The sequence below is a fragment of the Patagioenas fasciata genome, chromosome 14, assembly GCF_037038585.1.
Source record: "Patagioenas fasciata isolate bPatFas1 chromosome 14, bPatFas1.hap1, whole genome shotgun sequence".
NCBI lineage: Eukaryota > Metazoa > Chordata > Aves > Columbiformes > Columbidae > Patagioenas > Patagioenas fasciata.
In genome coordinates, this window is record NC_092533.1 from 3,011,372 (window position 1) to 3,037,981 (window position 26,610).

Consider the following 26,610-nt stretch of genomic DNA (forward strand, 5'->3'; position numbering starts at 1 on the left):
CTTGAAGAAAAGAGCAGGGCAGCAAAAAGGACCTGGGCACTGCACACCCAGGAAGATGCAGATTCATTCTGAAGCCACCTTGCACAACTGCTTTTTATAACTTTTTTTGTATAAAATCTTTAGCTCCCTTGCTCACTGAGTCATTTGTGTGTTGAAAGCACACTGAGTTTTTGAATTGCTGGAAACAAATGAGGTGAAATTTGACCTTTGTCTGTATTTTTTTTTCTTGGTTCTGCTGGTTGTATCCCCAACCCAAAGCAGAAATAAGGAGTTTTGCTTATTGTATATTTGTGTTCATGCATATGTATATATATGAAGTATCTTTGATGATGCAATCATGTAGTGGACAAGGCTATTTTGTTACTGGAATCTTCTTAGATTCCTATTTAGGAAATAATTGAAAGCTGTCTTTGCTGCAGCAACATAATGGAGTAATTTGATACAACTATCCCTTTCATTTAATATTTATGTTTTGCTGTTTAAATCATTAACAAGTGTTGCTGCAATCTAGTGAGAATTAGTTTCTTTAGGAGGCAAGACGTAAACCAGCAACTGCAAATATTTGGGGATCATTTCTTTTCCCCTCCCCGGTTGTCTCTGCTCCCAAGCTTGGTGAAACGCACAAGTCCCTGTTTTACTGGAAGGGTGACCAAGTGTAAGTGCTCGTTTCCTCTTCAGAGAGGACAACATTGCACAATGTCCCTTCAAGCCACCAATGTGAACTACTGTTCACTTCCAATATTTCTTCCCCTGGCCCTCAGATGCTTGCGATGGTGCAGCTGAAAGGAAAATACTCTGCTGATCTCTTTGATAATCTTGCAATTTGGTGGTCGCTTGCTTGGTATTGAGAGCTGCACACAAAATGTGCTTTTTAAATTGTTTGGAATTCTGTCTTGTAATGCACATCTGTAGGGGTCTCTTGTTGCAGAGGTGGAACTTGAAGCAAGGTCAGAGAAGACTTGTTACCAGATCTGTTAATGAAATTAAGTTTTGATCCTGTGCTTTAGCCACTGGGCAGCCTTCCCCCTTCACAGATCTTTTGAGAAGAGAAAAGCCATTGTTCTTTGTGCGTTCATTTCAAAAGGAAATGGTCTCCAAATGAAAAAATGGTTCCTGAATTAAAAACAAAATAGTCTTTTGAATATAACAGCCTTCCCTGAGAATTAATAAATGAAAATGCTTCAACTGTGACTTTTGCATCTTACAAAGTTACTGATTTATAAAGAATAATTCCTTCTCCTTCTCTCCCAGCAGCACTGACAAACAAAGTGCTCAGTAATTGCATTTAGTGCAGCATTGCCCTGGAGATTGTTCTGCCTTTCCTTTGGCCGCGTACTTGCACTTCCTCGGGAGAGTGAACATCCTGCCTGTTATGCAATGTGTAAATCTTGCTCTGATAGGCATTTCCAGGTCTCCAGATCTTGTCTTCAAACGTGTGACCGTGTTTTTTAAATGGGCCTTTGAAGGCACGAACAAGTTAAGCAATAGGGTTCAGCTTTCTGTAAAAATGCTTAAAAATAATTCGTGATTCTTCCTGGAATCAGGCTTGAAAATAACTGCCCATTTCAAAGAATTTTGTATGAGAGCAGCTCATTATATCCACTTGTTCACAATGTTTTTTCCTTTCTTCTGCAGTGGCTGGTTTCCAGGTATAAAACCCCTTCCAAATGCACCCAGGGGCTGTGCCAGAGAGACTTTCTCTTCCCCCAGGCAGATAAGGAATGTTTGAGAAAACACATACGTGATTACAGAACGTGTTTGAATTCTGAGCTATACGTCAGGATTTGTTTGCCCATAGAAATGGGTTGATTTAATAAGTGCTTTAAACAAATTCACGGGGAACTGGAATTAATGTGCCAATCTTTCCTCTGAAATGAATTTTGCAAATTTCTTTACCGTGCCTCTCTATTTTAATATTTGTTCTTTGTTTTTGAGGAACCTTTTCCCAAACCATGATGGCTGGCTGCAGAAAATGAGGCTGTTCTGCCGAGTTCTGCAGACTTTTTAGTCTAGAAACAGCCACCAGTGCAAGGAATTTCAAGCTATCATTTTAAAATAGAGTAAATACTTGAAGGTGGATTTTTAGATGTCTGTTCACCCGTTTTTCTGTAACTACATCAGTTGTGTAGTAATTAGTGTCTTGTCTGCTGTTCCCCACAGCTACTGATCTCTGGAATTAGAGGCGCTCTAATGTGGTATGACATGCACAAGTTCAGTACTGTGGAAGTTAACACTGTTCTTGTTTTATAAACTTACTACTGACGTTAATACTTTGGCTTTGGCCCTCCTGCTTGTTTTTGACCTCGGGGTTTCTTTTTAAAGAGAGCTTTTGTTAGGAGCTATTTGAATTATGTTTGTATTTTCCTAAGATGAAAAGGAGTGCTCTTATTAAGCATTTTGCTTTGAATGCTGCATACTTAGCAGCCCAACATAAAGACGGAGAACGCAAGATATTGTGGAAAATAATTCCTAGAAGATACATAAAAAATATGTGACTAAAATAGAATCTGCATTACTGGAAATTTTTATAGAGGTCTGTAATTTCTAGCACTTAAAAAAACCCTCAAGTTTGACTAAACTAGGAGTGCTCCCTCCCAAAAAGCCTCCTGTGTTGTGCGTCACTTAACTTTTCCAGCTTTTCCTTGTTGTTCCTTGGTGAAGCTACAGAAGATGATCAGGGCAGCACACAGCAACATCCTTTCAGGAAAAACCTGTTTATTCAAAGCCTTTAATTCACTGGATGCCGGACTAGGAGCTGGAATCCAGCATTTGCGGGGTGGTGGGAAGCAGGAGGAGCTTACCCAGAAGCATAATCAAGTCCAAATTTGCTTCGCAATTAAAAGAAATATGTGGAACTTGTATTTACTACCTACAATTTTACTTCTCCGTACAACCTTGACTTTGCCTGAGACACAAAGCTTTTTAATGGTGGGAAATACACACAAGGTTTCAGTAGGTTTCAGGCTTCCTGTACTATAATGAGTTGTGAGTTTGCTCATTTTCACAAACATTCTGGTTTGGCAGAGATGTAAATATAGAAAATAAGCCCCAGTTTTACAACTACACGTAGTCCATAAATACTGTGTAATCACCTTCAATAATTGCTTAACGCAGTGGCATACTTTGCATTATTATTGATGTCTCTGTCTTCAGGGAAATAATACTTTATAGACTTAGGCCCGGCCTTTGCCCCCAGCCAGTGCTTGTACCTCGCCAGCCTTTGCTCTTTGTAGCCCTGGGAGCCCCATGGTGGGAAGCACTGAGTAGAAACTCTCAGGTTCTGTAATCTTAGTTGTTCAGGTGATGATAATGCTGTGGGTACAGATTAAACACAATGAATCTGCACTTTAATAGTTAGATTAGATGTACATTTTTCTGACGTGCAAGAGAATTTCGGTATGGGATTCTGAAGTGTCAAATATGATCTTCCCATGTATGAAAAATTAATGTTTAATTTCTCTTGCACAGGAGGGTGTCCCAGTATATGCCCTACATGCTTACTACCAGATGACTTTCTTTCTGGAATGAAATGTCTTTGGGCTTTGAAAAAGAAAACTGAAATAGGAATTAGAATTGAGTGATTTCCTATTTACGAGTGGCTCCAGAGTAGAACTCCTGAGTTCTACCCTCTATACTTTAGCAATGAGGTTGCATTAGTATGAGAACTCTGCACACTTACAGACGGTTTCTAGACAGGGAGAGAATCGGAATCATTTTATTTTCTGTAGACAGCTGGCTGGCGTATAGGCAGAACTGTCATGTTTGCTGTTGTACAATATTTACGGTCTTGATAGCTCTCAACCAGATCTGCTAGCTGCCACCTCTCCTATATTATTGTGAAAACAACACAATACTCCTTATTCAAAATTATGTTTGCTGACTGTCCTTTGAAATGTTGGAGCGTATTAAGACCGCAGGTCGATTTCTTGCTTTGTGGTGGATGTTATTTTGGTGGCCTTGTTTTCAACCTGCTGTCCTTCTGCCTCTGCTCTGTTTCCCAAGGATAAGTTCATGTGCCCTTTGAGCCCTCTGATAAAGCAAGATTTTAGGTGCCCTAAACAAACCGTGTAAAGCTGAGTTCTTGTGATCAACCTGCGTAAATAAGACCAGGCTGGTGTTAACTTATTTTGTTACCGAAGCGTACATACTCTGTTCCAGGGAAGTCATTACCCCTCTATCTTTTCTTTATAACTAAACAACACAAGTCTACAGTAAGCCATCCAGCTGCATGGAAAGCACTGTAACTTTGTGAATTGATCCATTAAAAACACTGCAATACCGTTATTAATTTTCCATGATGTCTCTTGGAGAAAACATCACCTTTTTCCCAAGTGCAGTGTGGCTTCTGTGCTTTGTAACTCATAACTAACATGTATCTGAGAAAAGCTCACACTTGGTTACCGGTAATTGATCAATATCTTGGCTGTTACAGCTTTTTTATGTTAAGGAATTAAGTTTATAGTTACACATTTTTTCAGCAATATAGCCACTGCCTGTCTGTCATCAGTCTTTTTTTTTATGTTTGGTATATAATACATATATTGATTTCCGATATGAGTTTCTGATAAAACACACTGGCCATCCTGGGAGCTAAGACTGCAAAAATCTGTGCCACTGTTTTCAAAGCAGTCTTCGAGTAAAAGGCCTTTCAATGGCATATAAATTCTGAAAGACTCCCAATGTTGGCTGTCTCTAGTAGTGTGGACTCCCTCAGTATGAGGGGAAGTAGTCAGCTATAATAAATTAATGGAGTTCTTTTATCATAAGCACTGTGGAAATCTCTGAGCCAGCTGAGCGTGGCATTTTGGCTGGTCTTTATTTAGGACATCCAGGACTGACATCTTTTCATTGGATAGATGTGCACAGGTTTATTTATCTACCAAGTCCTTGAATTCCTCTGCACTTCCAGAGAGGTGGATTGCTGCATCCATTTCAGGAATATACCCAGATTCAAGGTAACAGTAGTAGCGGCTCTTCATGTTTTTTGTCAGGATCTAATTAAAAGACAGAGACGTGGAAGAGCGAATGGTTTCCAACAACCGGGAACAAGGCCGATCTTCCCGAGGGTGTTGAGGCCGGGGCGGTTCAACACCATGAACTGATGATTAGATTGGTGATTCCATACACTGTGAGCACAGAGACCATTTGTTGGACAGACAGGCAAGAACGTATCAGCGTTCTGAGGGCGCTGAGCCTGTGGCAGCCTGTTCCACGGCTGGGACAGATCACTGGAACCGCTGGAGAGCCTGAGTGTGCATGTGAGCCATATTTTAGCCAGTCCTCCTTTTTCTGTCATTGCTGACAGCTGCAGGTAGGAATGTGACCAATTAATCTTGTGTATCAGTGCACAGGGTTGTGTTTTAAAGTGTTTGCAGTATGATTAGAAGCTTACGGACTTTATGCTGCCAAGTGCCAGCTGGCTGGTTCACTCCAAAGCTTCCCCTGGAGAATGTGCTGTCCCTGTCAGCAAACCAGTTCTATTGTGGTTTATTCTCTAATGTTTAAACTCTCTGTTATCAATATTAAAAACTTGCCATTGCAGCAAACCTCCCTGTTCGTTACGATAGCTCAACCCAACCCAGACAAGAGACTCTTTGGGCTCACGTACTCCAGTGCATACATAGCACAAGCAACTAGATATTACTCAGCTTGGGTTTCTTCCTTTGTGTTTCTCGGACAACTGAAATGTGAAGTGCCACAAATTCAACAAAGACTTGGAACTACTGAGGCTGTGCACTTTGTGAAACGAGAATTGTGTGGCTGCTCATGGGTTGGACTTGAGGTTAATGCCACACAGAGAAACACAATATGCTCCGAAAGCCGGAATGGGAGAAGGAACAGCTACTGAGGGATGGTGGGTTTTCAGAAAATGTCCTCAGGGGTGTTGTAGGTTATTTTTGCCATGTTGTGAGGACCGCTGAAAATGTAGAGGTTGTCTTGAGCATCCATTCCTGGGTTACACGGCTGTGAGATCCTAATTGGTCCGGGATGCGGATGCAAGGACTTTTACTCAACCCTGCTGCGGTATTTTAGTTTAACTGGGATTTGAACTAGTTAGGAACTAGGAATGTATAAACCAAACCAATGAACTAAATACTTCCAGGAACTGAACAAACCAGTAGGAAATGGGTGAAAGTAAAAAACCACGGAATTCAAGAATGTAAATGCACACAATGGTTTCCGTAAGGTGCCTCGATTGTCTTGGAATATAAATGACTGAGGAGGTAAAGACTGTGACGAGAGAGGGCAACACTCGGCTTTTTATAGCAAATTTGATTTGGGGCTGGGATAATAAAGCAAATGGTTCCAAACTCTCATCTTTCTAATGCTATTTGAAATGCAGCACATCCGGGGGAAATACTTTACCTGTTCTGTGGCCGAGAGAAAGAATATCAGAAAATGCAATTAAAAAATAGCCTTGTTTAGTGGTCAGAATGTCACGTAGGGACTTGGGAATGGATCAGGACACTGGGAGCCTTGTGGATTCCTGCTCTTAAAAGAGTATGAGGTGTTTAAAGTCTGAGTTGACCGATCACAGTCTGATACAACCAATGTTTCTTGCAACACCGCGGTCAATATTGCGTTACCGCTTCAGCTGGGGAAGTAAAGGGCATTATAACTTGAAACACAACAGGTTTTGTGCAATACCCTTTTTTAACTTCACCGCTGGTTTTAAAAGCGATCAAAGCTGGACCCGTGTGCTCTGGAAGAAATGCAGCTGCACAGCTGGAGTTAGGAACAAAAAGGATGTATATTCACTGTTGTAATAGTGATAGTTGCAGAGGAGCAGTTTAGAGCGAATGTCTGGAATTGCTCACATTTTGTGTTCATATTTGGACGGATACTTTTCATGCTTGATCTCAGTTCAGAGGTGAATCTCTTAGAAAAACGAATTCCAAAGTTGACATATAATTTCAGTTACTTTGAATTTGCTAATTAAAAGGAGGCAGTGCCGGGAAATTTTGTGTTGCTTACACTAATGTAGCATCAGATTTGTAAGCTGTGGAATTTATCGTTTTAGTTGGGAAAGCAGGAGCCATACATGTGTTAAATGATGGCTTGGGTTAATATGGAGGCTAAATATTTGGCAAGTATACTTCAAATGGCTTGAGATAATGAAACCATAAGGTACATGAGACATCTTGACTCCCATTTGTTGAGTCCTCTCTCAAGTCAAGTAATGCCTGGAATATCAAGCTTGTGAATTAGACAATTAAAAATCAGAGCTAATTGGTCACCTAGTAAAGCAGACTGTCTGCAACACCACCGCTTACACGGAACACTTGGTAATTACACAGAATTTAAACAGACTGAGCTGAATTAGGTTAAGTTGTTGGGGTAGTAGTTTAGGTGAAGGAAGGTGTTTCTGCAATTTAAATTTTCCTAAATTCAGGCTGAAATAGCCATTTTATTAGTTCTCGCAATTCTGTCTCCCAGGGTCTTTACTGCCTAACTGTGAAATTGTTTTTAACAAAGGTTAACTGTATAGCAATGAATACAAACTAAATACTGAATTGGGGTTCTTAAATGATTGATTATGATAAATACAGACCAGATTGATATTGAAGAATATTCTAATACTCCTATATCAGCCTGACTTTAGTGGTGTACGTGTTGCTGCTTAATTCTGCTGCAGTAATGCAGAAGGAACCTGAAGTTTTTCTGCTTTGGATGGTCTTGTTTAACGCCGTGCGTTGCCTAAACCGGCTTTGTTTGCATTTGCTTGCAGGATCGCACACGGACTTTTGACATGCATTCGCTGGAGAACTCACTAATTGACATCATGAGAGCCGAAAATGATTCACTGAAAGGTAAATTTAGAAAGAGACTATTTCCTGCAGTACGTAATTGGGAAGACTGCTTCCTTAGAGTGAGAAAATTCCGTTTTGTTAAGGAAAAGTTCCATTCCATTGTGCACCCAGTGCGTGTCAGCCCGGCCTCCTTTTTTCAGTTGTCTCCACATGGAGCTGTTGCAACACATGAGCACTTGAGTGTGTGTTGTCTTTACACAAAACAATGGGAAACACAAACATAAGCTGATCTTTTGTGTAAGTTGCCAGCGTTGTTTTTAATAGATACAATGTGTGCAGCCTGTAAAAATGATCGACTTCAGGAATCTTGTGCAGCTCAGCGAGGCGGAATTTTTTGCTTAATAGTGTTTTTCTGGTGAAGTCAGAGTTCTTGATGTCGTGGGGAAGAGTGATGTTTAGCCATGTCATTTTGAGAAGAACACTGAGCATTTCATCACCATTTTCTTTAGTTCTTTACCTCTCTCTTTTTGTTGCTGCCTTGAATTGCAGAATTCTTTGTACCATTGGGAAAGGAAAAGGGGGGTTGAACTGATTTGCACTTGGGATTTATCTTTTTCTTGTTGGCAAAGGATAATCTTTCTTTGAAAATACTTCAACTTCCAAAGTATTCAAAGCATTATCTACGTATTTGATCTAAACCTGAATATACAATTTGGAAGTCTACTTTCTTATTCTTGACTAATCTATTTCAGTTTGATGGTTACTTGTACAAGTAAAAGTCAAACTCTTACTTACTATCAAAGCGTTGAGTTTTGTTACCGGTCATGAGCCCACCAGAAAAAACAAACCTGCATTTGTGGTTTCTGAAAGCACATTTCGTTTGCTATCAAAGCTGGTGCTGTTAGTGAAATGCGACTTGTTTTAATAGTGACTCTTGTACAGAAACTGGCAATCACTTGCGTTTCACCATGAAATCCACTTTCCTCTTGAAATCAGAAGGAGTCTTTGCCGTAGATAAAAGCAATGCCAGATGAGTTAAACAAAACAAAATACATTTCTTCCTTATGTTGTGGAGGCTGGGCTTTTATTAATGACAAGTAGGAATATCTTTCATTTGTTTTATCTGCTGTCTGGCAACACCCCATGCTCCCGGCATAGAACAAACAATATTTACCTTGAAATTTGAATTTAACAAAGTCAGGTTCATATCTGTTTAGCACCTAAACAAGGGTAGTTCTGCAGAGTGGTATGATTTGTACTTTAAATGCTTTGAAAAGGTTCTTTGCAATTGCAATATGTTATTGAGTGCTTACCGTGTGTTGAGAACGCTGGAATAAGTGTGTCAGTGAAGAACACATAGAGTTCTGAGACATGTTAATTCCTGCCTGAGCTTGACAGTTAATCCCTCCGCAGGGTCATCTGTGGTTTGTCTAAAGTTCTGTGTGCGTTGGATCATATAAATCAGAATGCAGTATTAGCGATCAGGTATTATTTGGGAATTATTTCTTATGCTCTTTATAAATGGTTCTGTTTCATGGCTAATAGTGGTAAAACTATAAAGAAAAAGCCTCCAAACTGAGATGAAAAATCTAAGTGATCCTCCGTGAAATACTTTGTTGTGAAGTCTCATTTATCCTCAGCAAAAACGTTGAGTTTGCTTATAGTGAAATATGCAGTACACTGGATTTGACTGCAGCTTATCTGGCCCAGCAGACTTAAAACAATCACTGATTTGCTGAAATATATTTAGGAATGGATCTTTATTCCAACCGGCATTTACTGTGTTGCGGTGACGCTGCAGTGATGGATGGGCTGGAAGTGGGCTGGGATTTGTGAGGAGGGGAAACACCTTTAGTTAAACTACTGCTAGAGCTGGGAAGAAATTGTAACTTCCTGCTACCAAGGGGATTTCAAGGCAAGTCTAAAGGAGGGCCCATGCGATCACAAGTCTTTTGTGTTTCTTTTCTTCCCATCTGTATCAGTTGGTACATGATTATTTCTTATCACAGATTCTGTCTCCCGTTTGCACTTTTCTTGCCTCACCTTTATGTAAACCGATTGCAAGTGACCTTTAAAAACCTTGGATTTAGAAATCTTAAAATGTGACAAATTACGGCTGTCAGTTCAAGTCGTCCTTGCCATTTCAAACACCTGCAGTTCAACGAGCAGATCCATAAGAAGCTTTTTGTTTTGCATTAATCAGAGCATACGGTGCTTTTAAAGTGAAGCTGGAGACTCTCAGAAAGGAAAAGCTTCTGGGTCTGAGGCTTTAAAAATAGCCTGGGCAAGACACTAATAAAACATACTGCAGAGAGCAATCTCAGAATGGCATGGAAATAATTTAGATGATCTAATAGGTCTCGCTGCTATCTTGTGAGTCTTTGAGAGACTTTCATGTTGATTCAGCATGAGTTCAGTACGTACCACCACCACCACCCCCTTTCCTATTGTAACAGACCTGGAGAGAAAGAGGTGCTGTATTAAAATACACCTTCAAAACAGCTTGAAGGGTATGGACATAATAATAGATATCGGTCACAGTTTGGAACCCGCTGTCTCTTGGAAATAATTTCTATATTTATATGGCATGTTCAGAGCAGCAGGTTTTGGATCTCGTCACAAAATTATAAGTAGGAATTCTTTAAAATGTAACCAAATCCATTCACGGTGTGGACTTCTTGACAGAGGCGATTAGGCTGTGCTGGCCTTGGCGTTGCCTAGGACAGTAATAATAATTATATTCTTGCGTCTTGCTGTATGAAATAAATAGTGTTTCCTGCTGGAGGTTCAAAGGAGAATCTTAAGTATCATGGATTCAGTACATTCAATATTACCTTTTAATGCTTTTGACAGGCATTTTGCCATTTTCCCCCCTCTTTTTAAGGTATATTTTTATCCCTGCTCAAATCCTCTTCCTTTGCTGAGCAGCTGTCATTCCACTATGTTATTTTTACCACCCGAGTGTGCTGCACGGCCAGTGCCAGCCTGCAGGAGCCTTTCCCCACAGACTCATTGCATCGTCTTGCCCTCCCTGAGCTGAGCCTGGGATCCAGAGCCTGATTTTTGAATTCGGGCCTTCCAGATGGCAACTGGAGCATTACTGTAATAGTAGTAGATTGACTAAATATTTCCTTGTTAAGTGACACTGAAATGTCTTTAAATACTTTATAGCAGCAGATTGTTTTATTACCGAAATATCCTATGGTTCAGTTCAGGATATAAGGTTATTGCCTGGAAATAGTGCAAGGTGAAATGGATTAAAGAAGCAGGGAAGTACATCTTCTAGCACCACGCAGCGTTCCTGTAAAATTGGGCTGTGAATAGTATCTGGATGAAAGCTGCGAGTGTAAAACAGTCTCTGAAGACGAAACATGCACAAAAAGGAAGATTTTAGAAGTAGCATGAGGTCAGAGCACACATACAGACTCTGGGAGAGAGTCGACAGCAGCTCTGAATTTCAGAGATAAGAGATAAATCAGAATGATGAGAACTGGCACCGTTCGGGATCTCTCTGAGCAAGCAGATATGCTTAACTGTGTTTTTAAAGCAGTCATCAGCCCCTTCATATTGATCTGAAAAACTATTTCAGATGTGAAGAAAGTCGGTAAACCTTATATAGAGTTATTGGATGAAAGGGATCAAAATAGTTTTGACAGCATTTTATGGATGTCAGATAAGAAACCGAACTAGTTTTTTGTTTTCTAGCTGTATGGATTATGCAACGTGATCATATTAATTGGGTAGAATGGGCCATTTGTATTCTAACGCATCCAATTTAGGATGAAATGCACAAATCTTTTGCTTCTCCTGCACCAGGCTGGAGACAATTTCGTGTAGACAATTATGGTTTGCTGTTATTGTCTTGGGAAACTGTTGATCAATTCCTGTGTTAAATGTTTCCTGCTCAGGATCTTCTGGAGTTTTAACTCCTTTGCAGCAACCAGGAATGGCTCGTGGGATTTGCAGGCTTGAGTGTGTATGAATTAAGAGGAAAATCAGTTGTTTTATTATCTCAAAACATTGCCAAACTGGGTTTAATAGCAAGAAAATACAACCTGTGCTGATGGAGCCGTGACGGAGGAAACAGGCTGAATTTTATTTGAAATCAGCAGCTCCCACTCCTGCGGTATCCACTATTTTGGTTGAACTATTGGGTTAAATGGTTGTAAGTGCTCGTCAGGAGTAAGGGAGCGCTTTCTTTGCAAATGCAGCTAATATTCCAAATGTTGTGGCGATATGCAGTATTTCAATTGTTTTAGTGTTTTTGTATGCTTTCTTTTCCCCAGTTCCTCTCCTGGCAATTGAAGTGTTTGTTTGTTTATCTCTACCTGTCCAATATTTGGGGGTTACCAGAGCCTTTGTTTTACAAACAGTCCATCTAGGAAGAAAATGAAACCACCCAGGCAACAGGAACAGAAATCTTCCATTAATAAATATTGACATCAGACCACCTTCCATAGCAGTAATCACAACCATACATAACGTCTGATTTTACATTCATTGGCTGTTATCTAATCAACTCCCAGCTTTCTCATTTGAATTGACGTTTGGTTCTGTGGCTTGAACGTAATGCTCCTTTGCAAGACATGCTTCATTTGATGAGGCTCAGAAAGGCAAAACTTGACTTGGAGGAGGAAAAATCAAGCCTCAAGCTTGCAGAAACATCAGGACTCCAACACAGACGATACGTAGCGAGAAATCAAACTAAACAGCGGCCACAGCGACTTTCCCTGTGAGGAGCCGCGTTTCCTTGAGGCTCCTGAGCCACAGCCTCACCTGGCACTACCAAATACTCCCAAGTGGGGGTGATCACCTCTTCAATTTCGCGTAGAGCGGGGAGAGAATTTTATTTTTTTACATCTACAGCCTCCTGAAACATGGATTAAAACCCCCCTAGTTTAAAAGCCAGCCCCCTTTGCAGGGCTCATCTCTGGTTTAGAGGGGGCCCTCAGAAAAGAGGGAGGTAGAGCCCCCCCCGCAGTGCTGCCTGCGTAGACTCTCCCGCCAGCCGCCGCTGGGCCCGTTCGGCCGCGGTGGAGCCGCCGGTCCCGCAGCGCCGGAGCCTCCGCGATCCCCGCCGCCACATGACGATTCCCCACCGCAAGGTATCTCCCTTCTCCCGGCGGGGCTGCTGCTGCCAGGGCGGTGCTCGGAGATAGGAGGCCGCACGCGTTGCTTCGTCATCGCCTCCTTTTGCCTTGGCGGTGTTTTCGAGCTGGGGCAAGTTGACAAGAGTCGGGTTGCGGGTTCGGAGCGGGGAGAGGAAAACGCTGCAGAGCGGCAGGTTCTGGGAGTTTTGTTTGGATCGGGCTCTTCTCCCAGCTCCCGTTTAAAGGTCAGGGTTTGTCTGGTGCTTCCTGAAGCCTGCGTGCTCTGCTCGGTTTGTATAATACCGGTATTAACCAACAATGGAGGCTTGGAACATGGCTGGGTTCTTAAAGCCACAGGCGGGCCCTCTCTGCGCTCCCCCCCCCCCCGCCATAAACCAGGCTTTTAATTCCTCACCTACAACCCCCCCAGGCCCGGCAGCCGTGCGAGTGCACCGGGTGGGGATTAATTTTGGAGCAAGAGAAAGAACACTGGTGTATCCAGGAGATTTTGCATAGTTAAAGTCTTGAAACTAGACTGGTTGCTAAGTTATCAAGTGGTTGCCTGGTTTTGTGTCACTGTATGCTGTAAGAAAACGGGGTCCATTTGGAAAAGGTTTTTAATTTATGATAGTCTGGAATTGGCAGCATTTCCGTGGGTATAATGAAACGAGACTTTGGCTGTTCTTCGGAACTCAGGTTGCCCTGAGTGTCATGTAGGTGAAGACTTTGAGACTTTTCCTGATTATGCCCTGGCTTTAACCCCTTACTTCTCTGTTACCAACTGTGAAAAGCCAAGACCCATTTATACTAGCCTAGAAAACATTGTGCATTACCTAATAAATAATTTAAACCATTTGTATCCGTGTACACCGATGCATATGATTTAAAAAGTCAGTAGTTGCTGGTCTTCATTTAACTATTTGTGCAAAATCGCTTATTACAACGAAAACTGCCAAAATCCCAGGACAGGGATGCAACACTTCAGACTGTATAATAAGCATTTTTGCGATCATCTGGAATAATTTTGTAAATTTTAGCATGATCCAAGTTACGTACTGAAATGTAGCAGTTTAGTGTTTGTTTTCAATGATGGAAAACGTCAGTTGGGAGAGGTGAATTACTGTTGATGTTAAATTAATTCCCATGGATTTATTGATATTCTTAATTTCAGGTGTGTGAGAAGTAGCCTGTAGGTTATGGTGCTGCTCACCGTTTGGGAAAGTTTTCAAAACGCTGGCATTTATTTGCCTTTGGAACTGCATTTGAAACTTGAATTTGACTTATGTTAGATATACATCGTGTCAAACGCAGTGCTGGAAGAAAATAAGGAAACATACTATTTGTTACCTATGCTGGAATTCCTGAGTAGTTTAAATTTTGTGATAACACCTGTGTTTGTGTAGAAATACAGGTCTTGATAATGCCGATGTCAAACAACTAGATGTTTATACCTCTCTACTGCAGGGTATTATTTCAGCTGAGGAAGAGCAGCACCTTGATTTATGCTGTCTGTCTAAAACGGAGCCACTGAGCAATAAGCTGGAGGGTATTAATGGAACCACCCTTTGAGGCCAGGAAATTCCTTCCCTGCCACCACAGAGCAGTACAAATATCCCAGGGTTTTCTGATCCTGGTCCAGCTCTGAAATCAGTGTTAGGATTCCTGTTAACTTCATGGGAGGACGAGACCAATGGGGTTTTTTTGTCCAATCTTGAAGCATTTCTCCCAGGCCACTTCCCATGCTGCGCCAGCTCCCGAGTCCGTACAAAAAATTCAATGCCTTTCACAGTCCTTAGACAAGATATTTCCTAGGAATGCATGTGCTGCAAATGGTGGGACAGTTAGAGATTTTTAAAACACACCATTGAGTTACTGCTAAAGATTTTAATGTCTAAGTCAGTGACCTGATCTTGAGAAGCCTTTTAGCCAACAAAATCTTGCTGAATTACGTGACAACAACCTTGGAATCTGCTTAAACCTTTCTAAGGTTCTCTTGCTTTCTTTTTTATATTTTTGTTAAGTTAGTTCCATCCCTTTTTGAAAAAATATGTTTACTCTTCTGACTTGTTCCACATCCACAACCACCAAGTGTGTTTGTGTGTTGGTTTTTTCTCTGAATTCTTGCTTAGATAACCTCTGACCATTCTGGATGATCTTCACAGCAGCCTTTGATTTGGAGCTGTGTTATTCCATGAGTTGGGTCTGTTCCTTGGTTTAGAAGAGGGAGAGCTCAGCCACCTCCCCTCCCAGGCTGCCCAAACTACGTGTCCTTTGTGTTTTTGCTGACTTTGTTCACTTTTTGCCTTGATGTTGAGTTGTTAGTTCTTTGAGTCTTTCATTAGCCACATTTTGCATCTTTTCTACCATCACGTTTATCAGGCTAGAAATGGCATGAAAAAGAGCAGAAAGAAAAGCCTGAAGTGCTTAAACCTGGCGATAAAAAAGAAATGGGAGGTATAATGAGAATGGAGCTGAGTTTTGAGAAAAGATGGAGAGCTGAGGTGTAAGTGGAAATGGGACCGGGCTGCTGGGAAAGTTGGACAGAAACGCTTTACAGTGGCGAGTGGGCTGTGTAGGTGTGCACTCACACCCATGAGCGACTGTGCAGCAGCCTGAAATCTGATTGTTTGCATCAATTACTTAAGATATCTACTGACTTTAATTCAACGTTTTGTAGACTGTTGAGAATGATCAATGAGGCAAATCTGAAAATGTATCTTTTGGTGGATTTTTCAGAACTTGAATTGATGTGTTTGTTGGAGTGCGATGAGTTGGCTGTGATGCTCGTTGTGTTTGGGGCGCTTTGGTTGTTTGATTTGGTTGGGTTTTGTCCACTCTGCTGTTGATAGTTGGAGTTTGGGATGAGTGAAACAGTCATTTTGTCTCTAGATGGAAATGTCAAGTATATTTAGGGGTGCAGGGAGTGCTGCTCTTCCAAATTTATTAAGAAAGCCAATTAACAAGAGTCCCAGCTCAGCAGTCAGGTTGGAGAGGTACGAGAACAGCATAAATTTTGTGTATGGAATGTGGGTATACTTGTGATAGAGAAAATGTATTAGAAATTGGTTTACATTTTCATTAATAAATCCCTAGTCATACATAATAACGTTACATACAAACCTGCATATTGTCATTAGTGCACAAACGGTGAGGGAGATGGGGACAGCTTTCTGAGGGCGTTCTGAAGAACGGCTTGGTTGTTCACATGTCATTTTAGGTTGTTACAAATAGTGTTGGCGTCTGGTTTTGTATACAGCTTTGAATCTAAGCAGAGAAAATGAAGTGCTGATTCTTTCAAATACAGTTGTGTGTTTCTCTTCCCGTTTCCATTGGTTGTGGGGAAGTGTATGATACAGTTTTTTCACAAGTATTACTGGAAAAATCAGCATCTTATCTGTGCTGGTTCCTGTAAAAATGAAAAATGGGGAGATGCAATACTGCAGCGGCTTCTGATGTTGACGTGCTCGTGTTACAATTTCCTTATTGTTTGGGAGTGAAGTCAGAGGATGCTTAAAAAAGAAACAAAGGCCTCACGTTGCGTTCCAGGCTGTCTTGTGATCATTCCTTCCACAGACAAAAATAAGTTGCTTTCAACCTATTATTGTTCTTAAGGAACTCCGGGTTTAAATCTTGGAGCATGTAAGTGCGGCTCTTGGGAGCCCCACGCGGGAGTTGCAGTTCGGGTGATGCTGTGAGCGGGAGGTTTGTAAGATCTTGCACCTTTTCTATAAGTTGCTCAATGAATTCTAGAATAGGTTCAATACATTGTTCTTGCCACTTCCAAAATAAGTTATCTCTAGCAAGTTTTAGCATACAACATCCCATTCTTCCCTCACGGTAGCAAGTCCATCCTTAGCACGTATTTAGGAATTTACTGAAGTTGGCACATTTAGTTCTATGGCTGACACCCTGATTTGCTCCTTTTTTGGCAAAGCTATGTAATGATTTTCCTTGTCCCAGTTGGAAATTCTGCCTTTCATTTTTTCAAGTGAATACAGGAGTAATGTCAATTGTTCAGAAGATAAATGCTGCCAGTTCTTCCATATCATGAGCTGGAAGATGTATTGTGGGAAAACTCTGGATGTTTTTATAACTTCTTGTCTGTTCTCCCGAAGTCACACATGAATAGGAAATGAAGCTCAGTGCCACCAGGAGTGGGGTGGCTGCTTTTCTGCAATAAACCTGTAATTCCATGCAGAGACTTGTGCTCCATCCTTTGCTTTTGCTGCTTTTGGTTTCTCATCTCTGACCCTGTGGGGTTTGCGGGAGGAGAGGACAGAGTTGTATTCAAATACGTGTGATATTAAAGAGTTCCACTCAAATTGATTTGCTGTAAGCCGCTGTAACAGAATTAGAATTACGGAAAAAAAACCACAAAGCTGTAGCTCTATTTAGGATTTAAAGCAGGTTTGTTTAGGATTTAAAGCAGGTTTGTTTGGGAGAAGATGACTCCGTGTTCTTGTATTTGATAGTGAGGGAGACTTTGAAGTTTGCTTTGAAGCTTCTGTATTTTTGAGAGGAGGGAGACTGGGTTGGGTTTGTCACCTTTCAGGAGTATTTTCACCGTTTCTCAGTTTCTCTCTCCTTCCCCTCTGTTTATTTAATGTATCAAGTTGTCAACAATCACACGATTAACAAGTTATTTTGCTGATAATCTGCTTTATGCCACAAAGGTTCTGCCTTTTTACCATGTGAACCCAGTTAATTTAACATAATCACAGGTGAACCAGTGTTTCCATCAGAAGGGCCAGGGCTGGAAGGCTTTTCTAGGTGGATTCTCTTGAGGCTTTTAGAAGAAAAGCAATCAGTTTGTTTTTGGATGTCAGTTGTGTTCTGTGACATTGACCTGGAATTTGAAATCAAAGATTCTGGTCAGACCTGGACTCGGGTGCTACAGAAAACCAGAAACTTCATCTCGTTAGTGTTCTCGACAGAAGAAATGGGTAAATACTTGTCTTCAGGCATCTGGCTTTACTTGAAATAAGGCATAATACTTGTGTCTAGAATAGTACTCTTGTTTTTAAGCATTTGTTTGGACATTTGGGACATACAATAGAGCTATTTTTCTCATCATGTGCCTTTTAATATTTTTTTTTTTTAATTTATTATTACAGTGTGCTACTTTAAAAATAAGAGAAAAAGCAAGTTTGGGCATCTCTGCTGCTTAATGTTGCAGAATCAGGACTTCCAAAGGTGTTAATCCCTGATTTTACTTTGCAGCCAAGCTTGGTCTGCTTTGCTGCTTTCACATTGGTTTTGACATTACTACAAGTATGACAAATGTGCCTTCTCCAGATGTATATTTAGAGGTGTTTAATTCATGTAAGGTTGTTTTAGATTAAGAAAATACTTTTGGAATGGTTTGGATTCTTTGAACTTGAGCAGTGTTTGAAATCCACATACCAGGGAATCTCTCGTATCCCTTTTCAGTCGCTTGGTTTTGACCAAAAAAAAGGGATCTCATTTGCCGATATCATAAAGATGCAGAGTTCTGCATGGAATAAGTTCACTGTAGATTTGTTAAAATTCTGATGAGTTTATTCTGTATTGGTGGAATTTGTCCCAGATCAGGTGTTGGCTGTTCTGCAGGCAACACCTCATGTTGGGATCATTTAACAGAATGTGATGATCTGCTTGAAATGTGCAGAATTATTGCATGCGTGCTCATGGAGCTGTAGCCTCATCCTTTTGTCCTTAATATTTTAGAATTCAAATCAAGGACTGCATACAAAGCTGTACTTTTTGCCTGCCATGCAACAGTTTGTATCACTGTCCGCTTTCCTGTTGAAAATGTCTCTTTTTGAGAAGGAAGACCTTTTTTTTTAAATAGGAAGAAATAGATACATATAGGAAGATGGTATTTTTACATTCTAGTTTGAGAAAGTATATCTACCTCTCTGAAAGTACCTGCCTTGATCTCTGAATTGCTCCTTCGTATACAGAGATAATTTAACCAAAGCTAGGTTAAATATAGTTGTTCTTTATAATTCTCATTTCCCTGCTTTTGGCCTGGTTAAGGATGTGATCAGATTCTGCACTAGTGAAACTGAGCTTGAGATGTTCTTGCAGAACCATTCTTGTGAGATGCCCTATTACCTGTGCTAGAAATACATGGTCCCTGCGTTACGTACGACAGGTATTGTGAAATATGAAGTGCTGATAAAATCTCACTCTCGGGTTATAATCAACCCTACCTGCCCCCAGGCAGTAGTTGGGGAAAAGGTAATAAAACCCTGTAGTTGATATTTTAATGGCCTTGTGCACAGCATTGTCAATCTTGCTACAATTACAACACACAGTTTAGCGTGGAATAAGTTAGAAAGAAGGCTTTGCTGTTGGAATGGCAAAACCAGATTGTACTTCAATTATTTTGCTGTGATTTAAGAATAAAACTCAGGAGGACATAAATATTTTCTGTACTAGAGCCAGGGATATCTAGGTCGCGTTTAGAAATAATCCTGGGAGACTTTGATACTTCTGTTTCACTACAAGTTAAATCCTGAGTGAAACAGAAGACAGAGCAGCACCCAATTTCCTCTTGTCTTCTGTTTAGGGGGAGAAAATGGCTCTGAGAGTAAACAGTTTTAGTCAAAACTTGAACCTCTATGTTTGATTTTTGTGTATTGATCATATTTGCTTTCTAACATAAGAAACTGGCCACTGTGACCATCTACAGGTACAATTTTTCAAATACTATAGAGAGGTTTCAATATAGTCATAGAGAAAACCTTATTATCCCCCCTTTAAACAAGTCTGGACTCTTACTTTTTCTCCCTTTATATAATATTTAACAAATAGCTGAGGATGGTTGTTTTCCCTTTTGCTCTTTGCTGCTGGAGCCTCTTTCCCCATAGTGGTTCCCTCGGTTCCAACGCAGGTTCTTGTTTAGCCCTTTTTCTCCCTGAAAATCAGCAGTTACGATCATTCCCACGCTCAGGAAAGCTTATGAAATGGAGGTCGCTTCAGCAAAACCTTGTTTGGCTGCAGTATTTTTCTTAGAGCCTGTAGGATTGCTCTGGAATACAAAGGAGAGTGTGCAAATAGCCCCAAATTTCCGAGCTTTCCTGGAGCTGGGTCAGGTTATGGACAAAGTCAGCAGCAATATCGGTCCCTTTTGTATTTAAAAAAATATGTTGCTGGTAAGTTCAGAGATTGATGTGCGCAGAAACCTGAAATTCCGTGGAACTCACTAGTGAACTGGTCTGGTTTGATCTTTGAAAGGAAAAATGGGACTGTATCAATGACAAACAGAAAAGATTAGAATGTGTGACCGAACTGGCCTCTGTGCCGAGGCAAAGAACAGAATCCTGCCTTGAGCTCTTGGATTAAAGATACGAATGAGGTACAGAACTGGACAGGTATCGCATCAACCTGGACTTACCTGCCTTAAAACTACTATAGCAAGGTAGTGAGAATGAAGGTACAACTGTAATTTAACTCGGAGCGTTCAGTTGCTCTGGCCATTCCAGGGTTTTATGTTTCTATTAATAATAACTACAAACGCTTGTATAAATCTCTTAGTTGTAATGTGGCTAAGAAAGCTGGGGTGATGTCCACAGGGGATCTGGATCCTCTTGCTTGTTGGTCCATTTCCTTTAAACAGTCTCCTCCTGAGCTGCCCTTTTTGTGTAAATCTTTCGCAGTCAAAATACACCTGAAATTGGGACCATCCTGCCGACGGGAAGGCGGCACAGACCATTAACCAGCACCAGGTGCTCAGCCCAGGCACTGCTTGCAGGACAAGCTGGGAGGAGGTTTGAGGTTTAAGTGATTTAGGACGCCCGCCTACATTTTTCGTGCTTCTTCAGCAGAATGTCATTGGGAGCTGGGTGCTTTGTGCGGAACGGCACGCGTGATGATACGCAACGTTCTAACACTCTTCTTGGTGCTTCCTATAGAGAGAAGAAAGTTCAACACGTTTAATTGGACGTACATTAGACACAGATGTTGTGATTTAAAAAATAAAGAAAGAAAAGAGAGGGAGATGGCCAGGAGCCCATTAAGTGTCTCAAGTAAAGCAAAGATGTGAAAATCGGAGTGGGTTGCTTATTCATTAAGTTCCTTAAAAATGAAAGACAGTAACAGCAGCAGGTTTTTGCAAAAAAATCACTGGCTTTCTGTGCGGCTTGATTGCTTATCTAGAAAGGAGTGTTGAGGGTGGCAAAATCATTGAAGCAGCCGCTAATAGCACTTTAAATTTCAGAATGATTTTATAAAAAAAACTCTGCAAAGGTTATTAATAAGCAGTTTAACCAGTTGCATGAATTCTTTGGTTTTGTTAGATTTTGTCACACAGTTCTTGATCAAATACCTTGTGAGATTTGTAAATCTGGCCGAGGCCCTTTATGCAGTTCACAGAATCTCAGAGTGTCAGGGGTTGAAGGGCCCTGGAAAGCTCATCCGGTGCAATCCCCCCATGGAGCAGGAACACCCAGCTGAGGTTCCACAGGAAGGTGTCCAGGCGGGTTTGAATGTCTGCAGAGAAGGAGACTCCACAACCTCCCTGGGCAGCCTGGGCCAGGCTCTGACACCCCCACCGGGAAGAAGTTTCTCCTCAAATTTGAATGGAACCTCCTGTGTTCCAGTTTGAACCCATTGCCCCTTGTCCTATCATTGCTTGTCACCGAGAAGAGCCTGGCTCCATCCTCCTGACACTCCCCCTTTCCATATTGATCCCCATGAATGAGTCCCCCCCTCAGTCTCCTCTTCTCCAGCTCCAGAGCCCCAGCTCCCTCAGCCTTTCCTCACACGGGAGATGCTCCACTCCCTTCAGCATCTTGGTGGCTGCGCTGGACTCTCTGCAGCAGTTCCCTGTCCTTCTGGAGCTGAGGGGCCACAACTGGACACAATATTCCAGGTGTGGTCTCCCCAGGGCAGAGCAGAGGGGCAGGAGAACCTCTCTGACCTACTGATCACCCCCCAGTTGTCTGAGATGTTGAAGAAATGAGGGAAGGATAAACAGGTTTCAGGAATCCAACACCATCGTCTCGTTTCTCAGCAGGGGACAGGCAAGGCTCCCAGTGTGCAGAATGAAGTATTTTCCTCAGGTCGTGAACAGTTACCTTCAGGCTTCATTTCTGTTTGCAGCTTCACGAGGGTGCTCCTGTGGCAGATATTTCATGTGAAATAATGCGAGGCAGGGCCAGACTTGGTCCATCCTGGCTCGCCGTGTTCCTGCCCTGCCAAAAGAACATTCCTGAGCGGCAGCGCTGGGTTTGACATCGTGTGAAATCAGCGGCACGTGATGAGCTCTGGATTCAATGAGCGGGGAAAATTTGTGTCCCTGATGAACGGGGGTAGTTTATAAACTGTGGCTTTAAATGTTTTGAAATGTCAAATGTTGATATTTTGTGGGTTGGATGAAGCAAATGCAGAAGATAAGAAGTAAATTAAGAAGAAGAAGAAAAAAACTTAGTATTTGGTTCTCTAAACCTATTCTATAGCATTTGGCACTGGAAATGTTTCCCAGCTGCTGGCTGAGCTTTTTTGTTGTTGTTTTCTGTGCTGGTAACAGCCTTGGGTGACACAGGTGACAAAGCAGCGCGGAGGCTGCGGTTCCGACTGTCACTGGTCACAGTGCGAATTGGGGCTGCGCTGGTGCTTTCCTGCCAACAATGGGCGGGCCTTTGGTGGTTTTGTGAGTCATTTAGAAACCACAAGCAGGGTTTTCATGGCTTTATAGGCAGAGCTGGTTTGGAAAGCGCTCGGGTGTTTTTCCAAAACGTGCAGAGGCTTCTGAGCTTTGTCAGAAACGCTGTGGTGTTGCTGGTTGCTTTCAGTGAAAGGCGAGTTCCTTATAACGTTCTGCTTGAGGATCGTGTGAGCATCTTGGATTCCTAAATTCAAAATGACCGTGGAAAAATGAGAACTTGTCCCTCAGCCTTGAAGATTCTCCCGCAAAACCTGTGTGAATGTTCGAGAGGGTGAAGAACAGAGCGTTGTTATTTTGTGTGCTCGGTGTTCATTGTGCGTACGTCTGTCAGCAAACGAGCAGGGAAGCAAAACGATCTTGGAGATGTCAAATAAGCAAGGAGGAAATTGGATTGGTATGATTTTTATTGTGAGAGAGGAAACAACTCCTGTTCTGTTGTGGTTTAGAAATATTTAAATGCTTAAACTAATTGTCAGCCTCAATTTTGAATGAGGAAGCAAAATGAAACACATGATGTGCTCAGAGTTTCTCATAGTACTTGCCAGGAGAAACCGAGTTTTGCAAACAGTTGGCCTGCTTTCCGACATGGGTTTTAATGAGATTAAAGGAGAAGAAATGCGCGCGGTTGATAGAAAGTTTGGCCGTGTTCTGACAAGGGGTCCTGGAAGCAGAAAAATGTTGGATTTTTTAGCGGTAGAATTGATTTGTTTCGAAAAATGAAAAGTGGGAAGCAGTGGGTAACTGTTGAATAACGACAGCGAAGGGTAAGGAGTTAGGGTGACAATCTATGGTGATGCACACGGACCACGGGAGCGCTGAAAGGCACTTGGAGTGGCCCAGATGTTTTCTCCTCAACTTTTTGCAGCTGGTTATTGACCAGTAATAATTGAACCAAGGGTTTGGTGGGCTGTGCAAAGCTTGGACAGCAACATCGTTTCAAAGCAGAATTGAACATTTTCCTTGTGTTAGGGCTTTTCCTGCAGCTCAGGTGGAGGTTGGAGGTGGAAAGCACGGGGCATTGCAGAACATTTCGGGAGACCCAAGAAAAGATCCGTTTACAGGCACACACCCCACAGAGGGTTGAGGAATAGCTTTGAAAAGAAATGTGCAAATTAGGAACTCGGATTGTCTTTAGCAAGTCTCTTTGAGCATACATCTGTACTTTGTCGGCCTCGTATCGATGTGTTTTATCAGTAAGTAACGGAGATGGTGCAAGGAAAGCGTGGTGTTGTGGGTGGGGGGGCAGCTTGTGAACACCATTTTTAATGACTTGGAGTATGAAAAGGCTTGAGAATCACTGAGTTAGTATAAAGGCGATAAAATAAGGTCTTTTGGTCCTTATAACAATGATTGAAAGGCTCTTTTCTTTCTCATTTAACATGCAGCAAGGACATATGGGAGAAGGCGAGGTAACGATATTCCTATTTAATTTTCTAATGTTGACAATGTCTCATGGGAGAAATAACATTAAGTTGTTACTAGAGGGCGAACTCCAAAATTTAAGATTCTAAAGCATCAGTTTCGCATCAGTTTCCATAGTCTGCATGCCATAAATGAACATTGAATCTGAATTAGGGAGCGCTCCACAGTCGAACTGTAGAGGCTGCAATGACCCCAGTCCTCCCAGCGATCTGATTCACTGCACCGCAGGGCCGTGTCGCTGTGTCTGTGTGTATGTTCTGAATGCCAATGCTGGAGAAGCTGCTTTTGGTTCTTTTGGGAGCTCATGGGTTTCTTGCTGCAGCATAGACTGTGGTGAATATACCCCAGGTGAAAGAACCAGATCCTGCAAGCGTGTACATTGAATTACCGCCCAGCAGCGGTGATGCTGGTGAACCCAAAAAGGTTGTTTCGGTGGGAGGTTTGCTCCCTCCCGACACTACCTGCAGGATCTGGAGATTAAACAACTCACATGTGCATCAGTTCATTAGGAGAAAACAAAACAACTTTTAAGTCTATATTAACAGTATTTTTCATAGTAGGAACCAGGTTTTCCTCGCTCCAGAAATAGACCCAGTTACAGTCGACTTCATTTTTGTTAATGGTGTACAAAGATTCTTGACGTTTCAAATAAAGCAAGCTGACCGAGCCTTCCATTTTTTACCTGTATCAATTCTATAGACTGTGGGTTTCATTGTATTATTATTTTTTTTTTTCTTTCATCATGTTATCTGTTTGCATGGAAAATGTCTGGAGATTGGAACTGGTCAAATTTTCTGTTTTCAAGACATTTTCTAAAATCAATTTATTGCTAAGGAAGGAAGCAAGAGCAGGATAAATGAACCAATACATTACTGTGGTAGATGGTAATGAATTCTGGAAAAGCAGACGTAGTATATCACATCGTAGGCAAAAGGAAATGTATCTTAAAACTCGTAGCTCACCTCCTTTATTTGCTTACTTTCCCTATATCTAGTTCTGAAAATGCTCCTTAAATGAGTACAGGTCTGTTCCATTTGTCGTCTAGATATTGAACACTAAAGGGTGAATTCATGGAAGAGATCAGCTTGTGTGCTCTGTTTATGACACTATGCAGTAACATTTATAAATCAACTAATCTTATATGAAAATAAGAGATATTAAGGGAATCTGTGGTAAGGGCTTATCGTAGAAGAACATTGGGCTGTGAGGGGACACATGCTTGGAACATTTAGAGTCCATTAATGAAACTCTGTTGTAACATCTCTAGGAATGACACAGTATTGCTGAATTTTCAGTCTCCATTTGCAGTAAATTAAAGTGGGTCTTCCAGGGTTGTTTTTTTTCAGGATGTTTTTGCTATTTACACATGGGTGTTTTATGGGATGTTTTGCTATCAGGCAATTTCAAGGTGAAATGTATTTAGCTGGTAGAATTCCTGTTCTCCCACCCGCGCTGTGAAGTTGTATCTGCTCATTGTAAGAAGCTGTTTGCTGGCCAGTGATAAATACGGCTTCGGTTTTAGTGATGTCTGCTATTGGGAAAGTCCCAGAAAAAACAATTGGCTTATATTCTCTTCTGGTTTTACCCTTTGTTAACATAAATCTTAATTGGAAACATGAAATATTGTGGAAAACGGCCAGCTTGAGCATCCATTAGAAATACTGGTGTGTTTCAAGTCTTCATTAGTTGTAGAGCAGTTAGGAGGAGGTAACCACCTTTCCTCTGAGGTGACGCATTGGAGTGAACTGAATGATATTGAGAACTGTAAGGGTCATGAAATTGAGACCGTAACCGCTCATTAAAAGGGAAGATTGCAAACAGTTCTACGCTAATGAGCAACTAATGCATTTAAAAAGAAATATTTAAACGGTGTGTGCTTTGTTCTGTTAGTATGTGTGTTTTTTTCTTCTTTTTCTTTCTTTTTTTAACCCCCTCCAGGTCAGTCCTCGCTGTTTCCAATGGAAGACGGGTTCCTGGACGATGGTCGTGGGGATCAGACTCTTCACAGTGGTTTGGGATCCCCTCACTGCTTCTCCCACCAGAACGGAGAGCGCGTGGAACGGTATTCCCGCAAAGTCTTTGTGGGCGGCCTGCCCCCTGATATTGATGAAGGTACACATGGAAAATCCAGTCCAGTAAAGCTTCTGGCTTAATGACAAAACTCTGGCGTGAAACTTTTCGGCTGTTGGCTAACGAATGGTTGTTTTCCAGACTCTGCGGAAAGGCTTTGATACGTAAATATGTAATGTGAGATAATTCAAACTAGTTGAGGCTATAGCATTGCTCTGCCATTGAAGAACAAAATCGTATGTTACTACACATTTAACTGACTTCCACAATATAAAAATTACTAAAAAGGGGTAGTGGCGCAACAATAAAGAAATGAACATTACCTGGTAAAATTCATATGTACATTGCAATCATGTTATAGACACCAGAAGCCCTTAGTAGGAAAAGAATTGCTGGTAGTTTTATACTATAGCATAGTAAGTCATAGCTCTGTATTTGAATGCTGATGTGTAGTTCTCAGCTGTTGTGTTGAGCAATGATCGCGTCCTGTGGTGGCTTCTGACGCCAGTGGTGAGGACTCAGGACTGAATCTGTGCAGAGGCAGCTGTGTACAGTGAGGAACCGGGAGTCTGTGGTGGGTCCATCGTGTGGACAAAGGTGACAGAATACTGCGGTTGTTATTAAA

At 41.6% G+C, this 26,610-nt stretch overlaps 1 protein-coding gene across 4 annotated transcripts in view; it reads left to right on the forward strand.

Annotated features, from left to right (window-relative positions):
* CPEB4 (cytoplasmic polyadenylation element binding protein 4) overlaps positions 1–26,610 on the forward strand; it is a 42,736-nt gene that overhangs the window by 4,690 nt on the left and 11,436 nt on the right. For 3 of the 4 annotated variants that reach the window (XM_071814629.1, XM_071814630.1, XM_065849303.2), the window contains 3 exons: positions 7,730–7,811; positions 23,879–23,902; positions 25,854–26,027. In XM_071814629.1, the coding sequence (XP_071670730.1) occupies positions 7,730–7,811; positions 23,879–23,902; positions 25,854–26,027 (280 nt within the window). The remainder of the gene's footprint in view (positions 1–7,729; positions 7,812–23,878; positions 23,903–25,853; positions 26,028–26,610) is intronic. The other variant, XM_071814631.1, reaches the window with a different exon arrangement.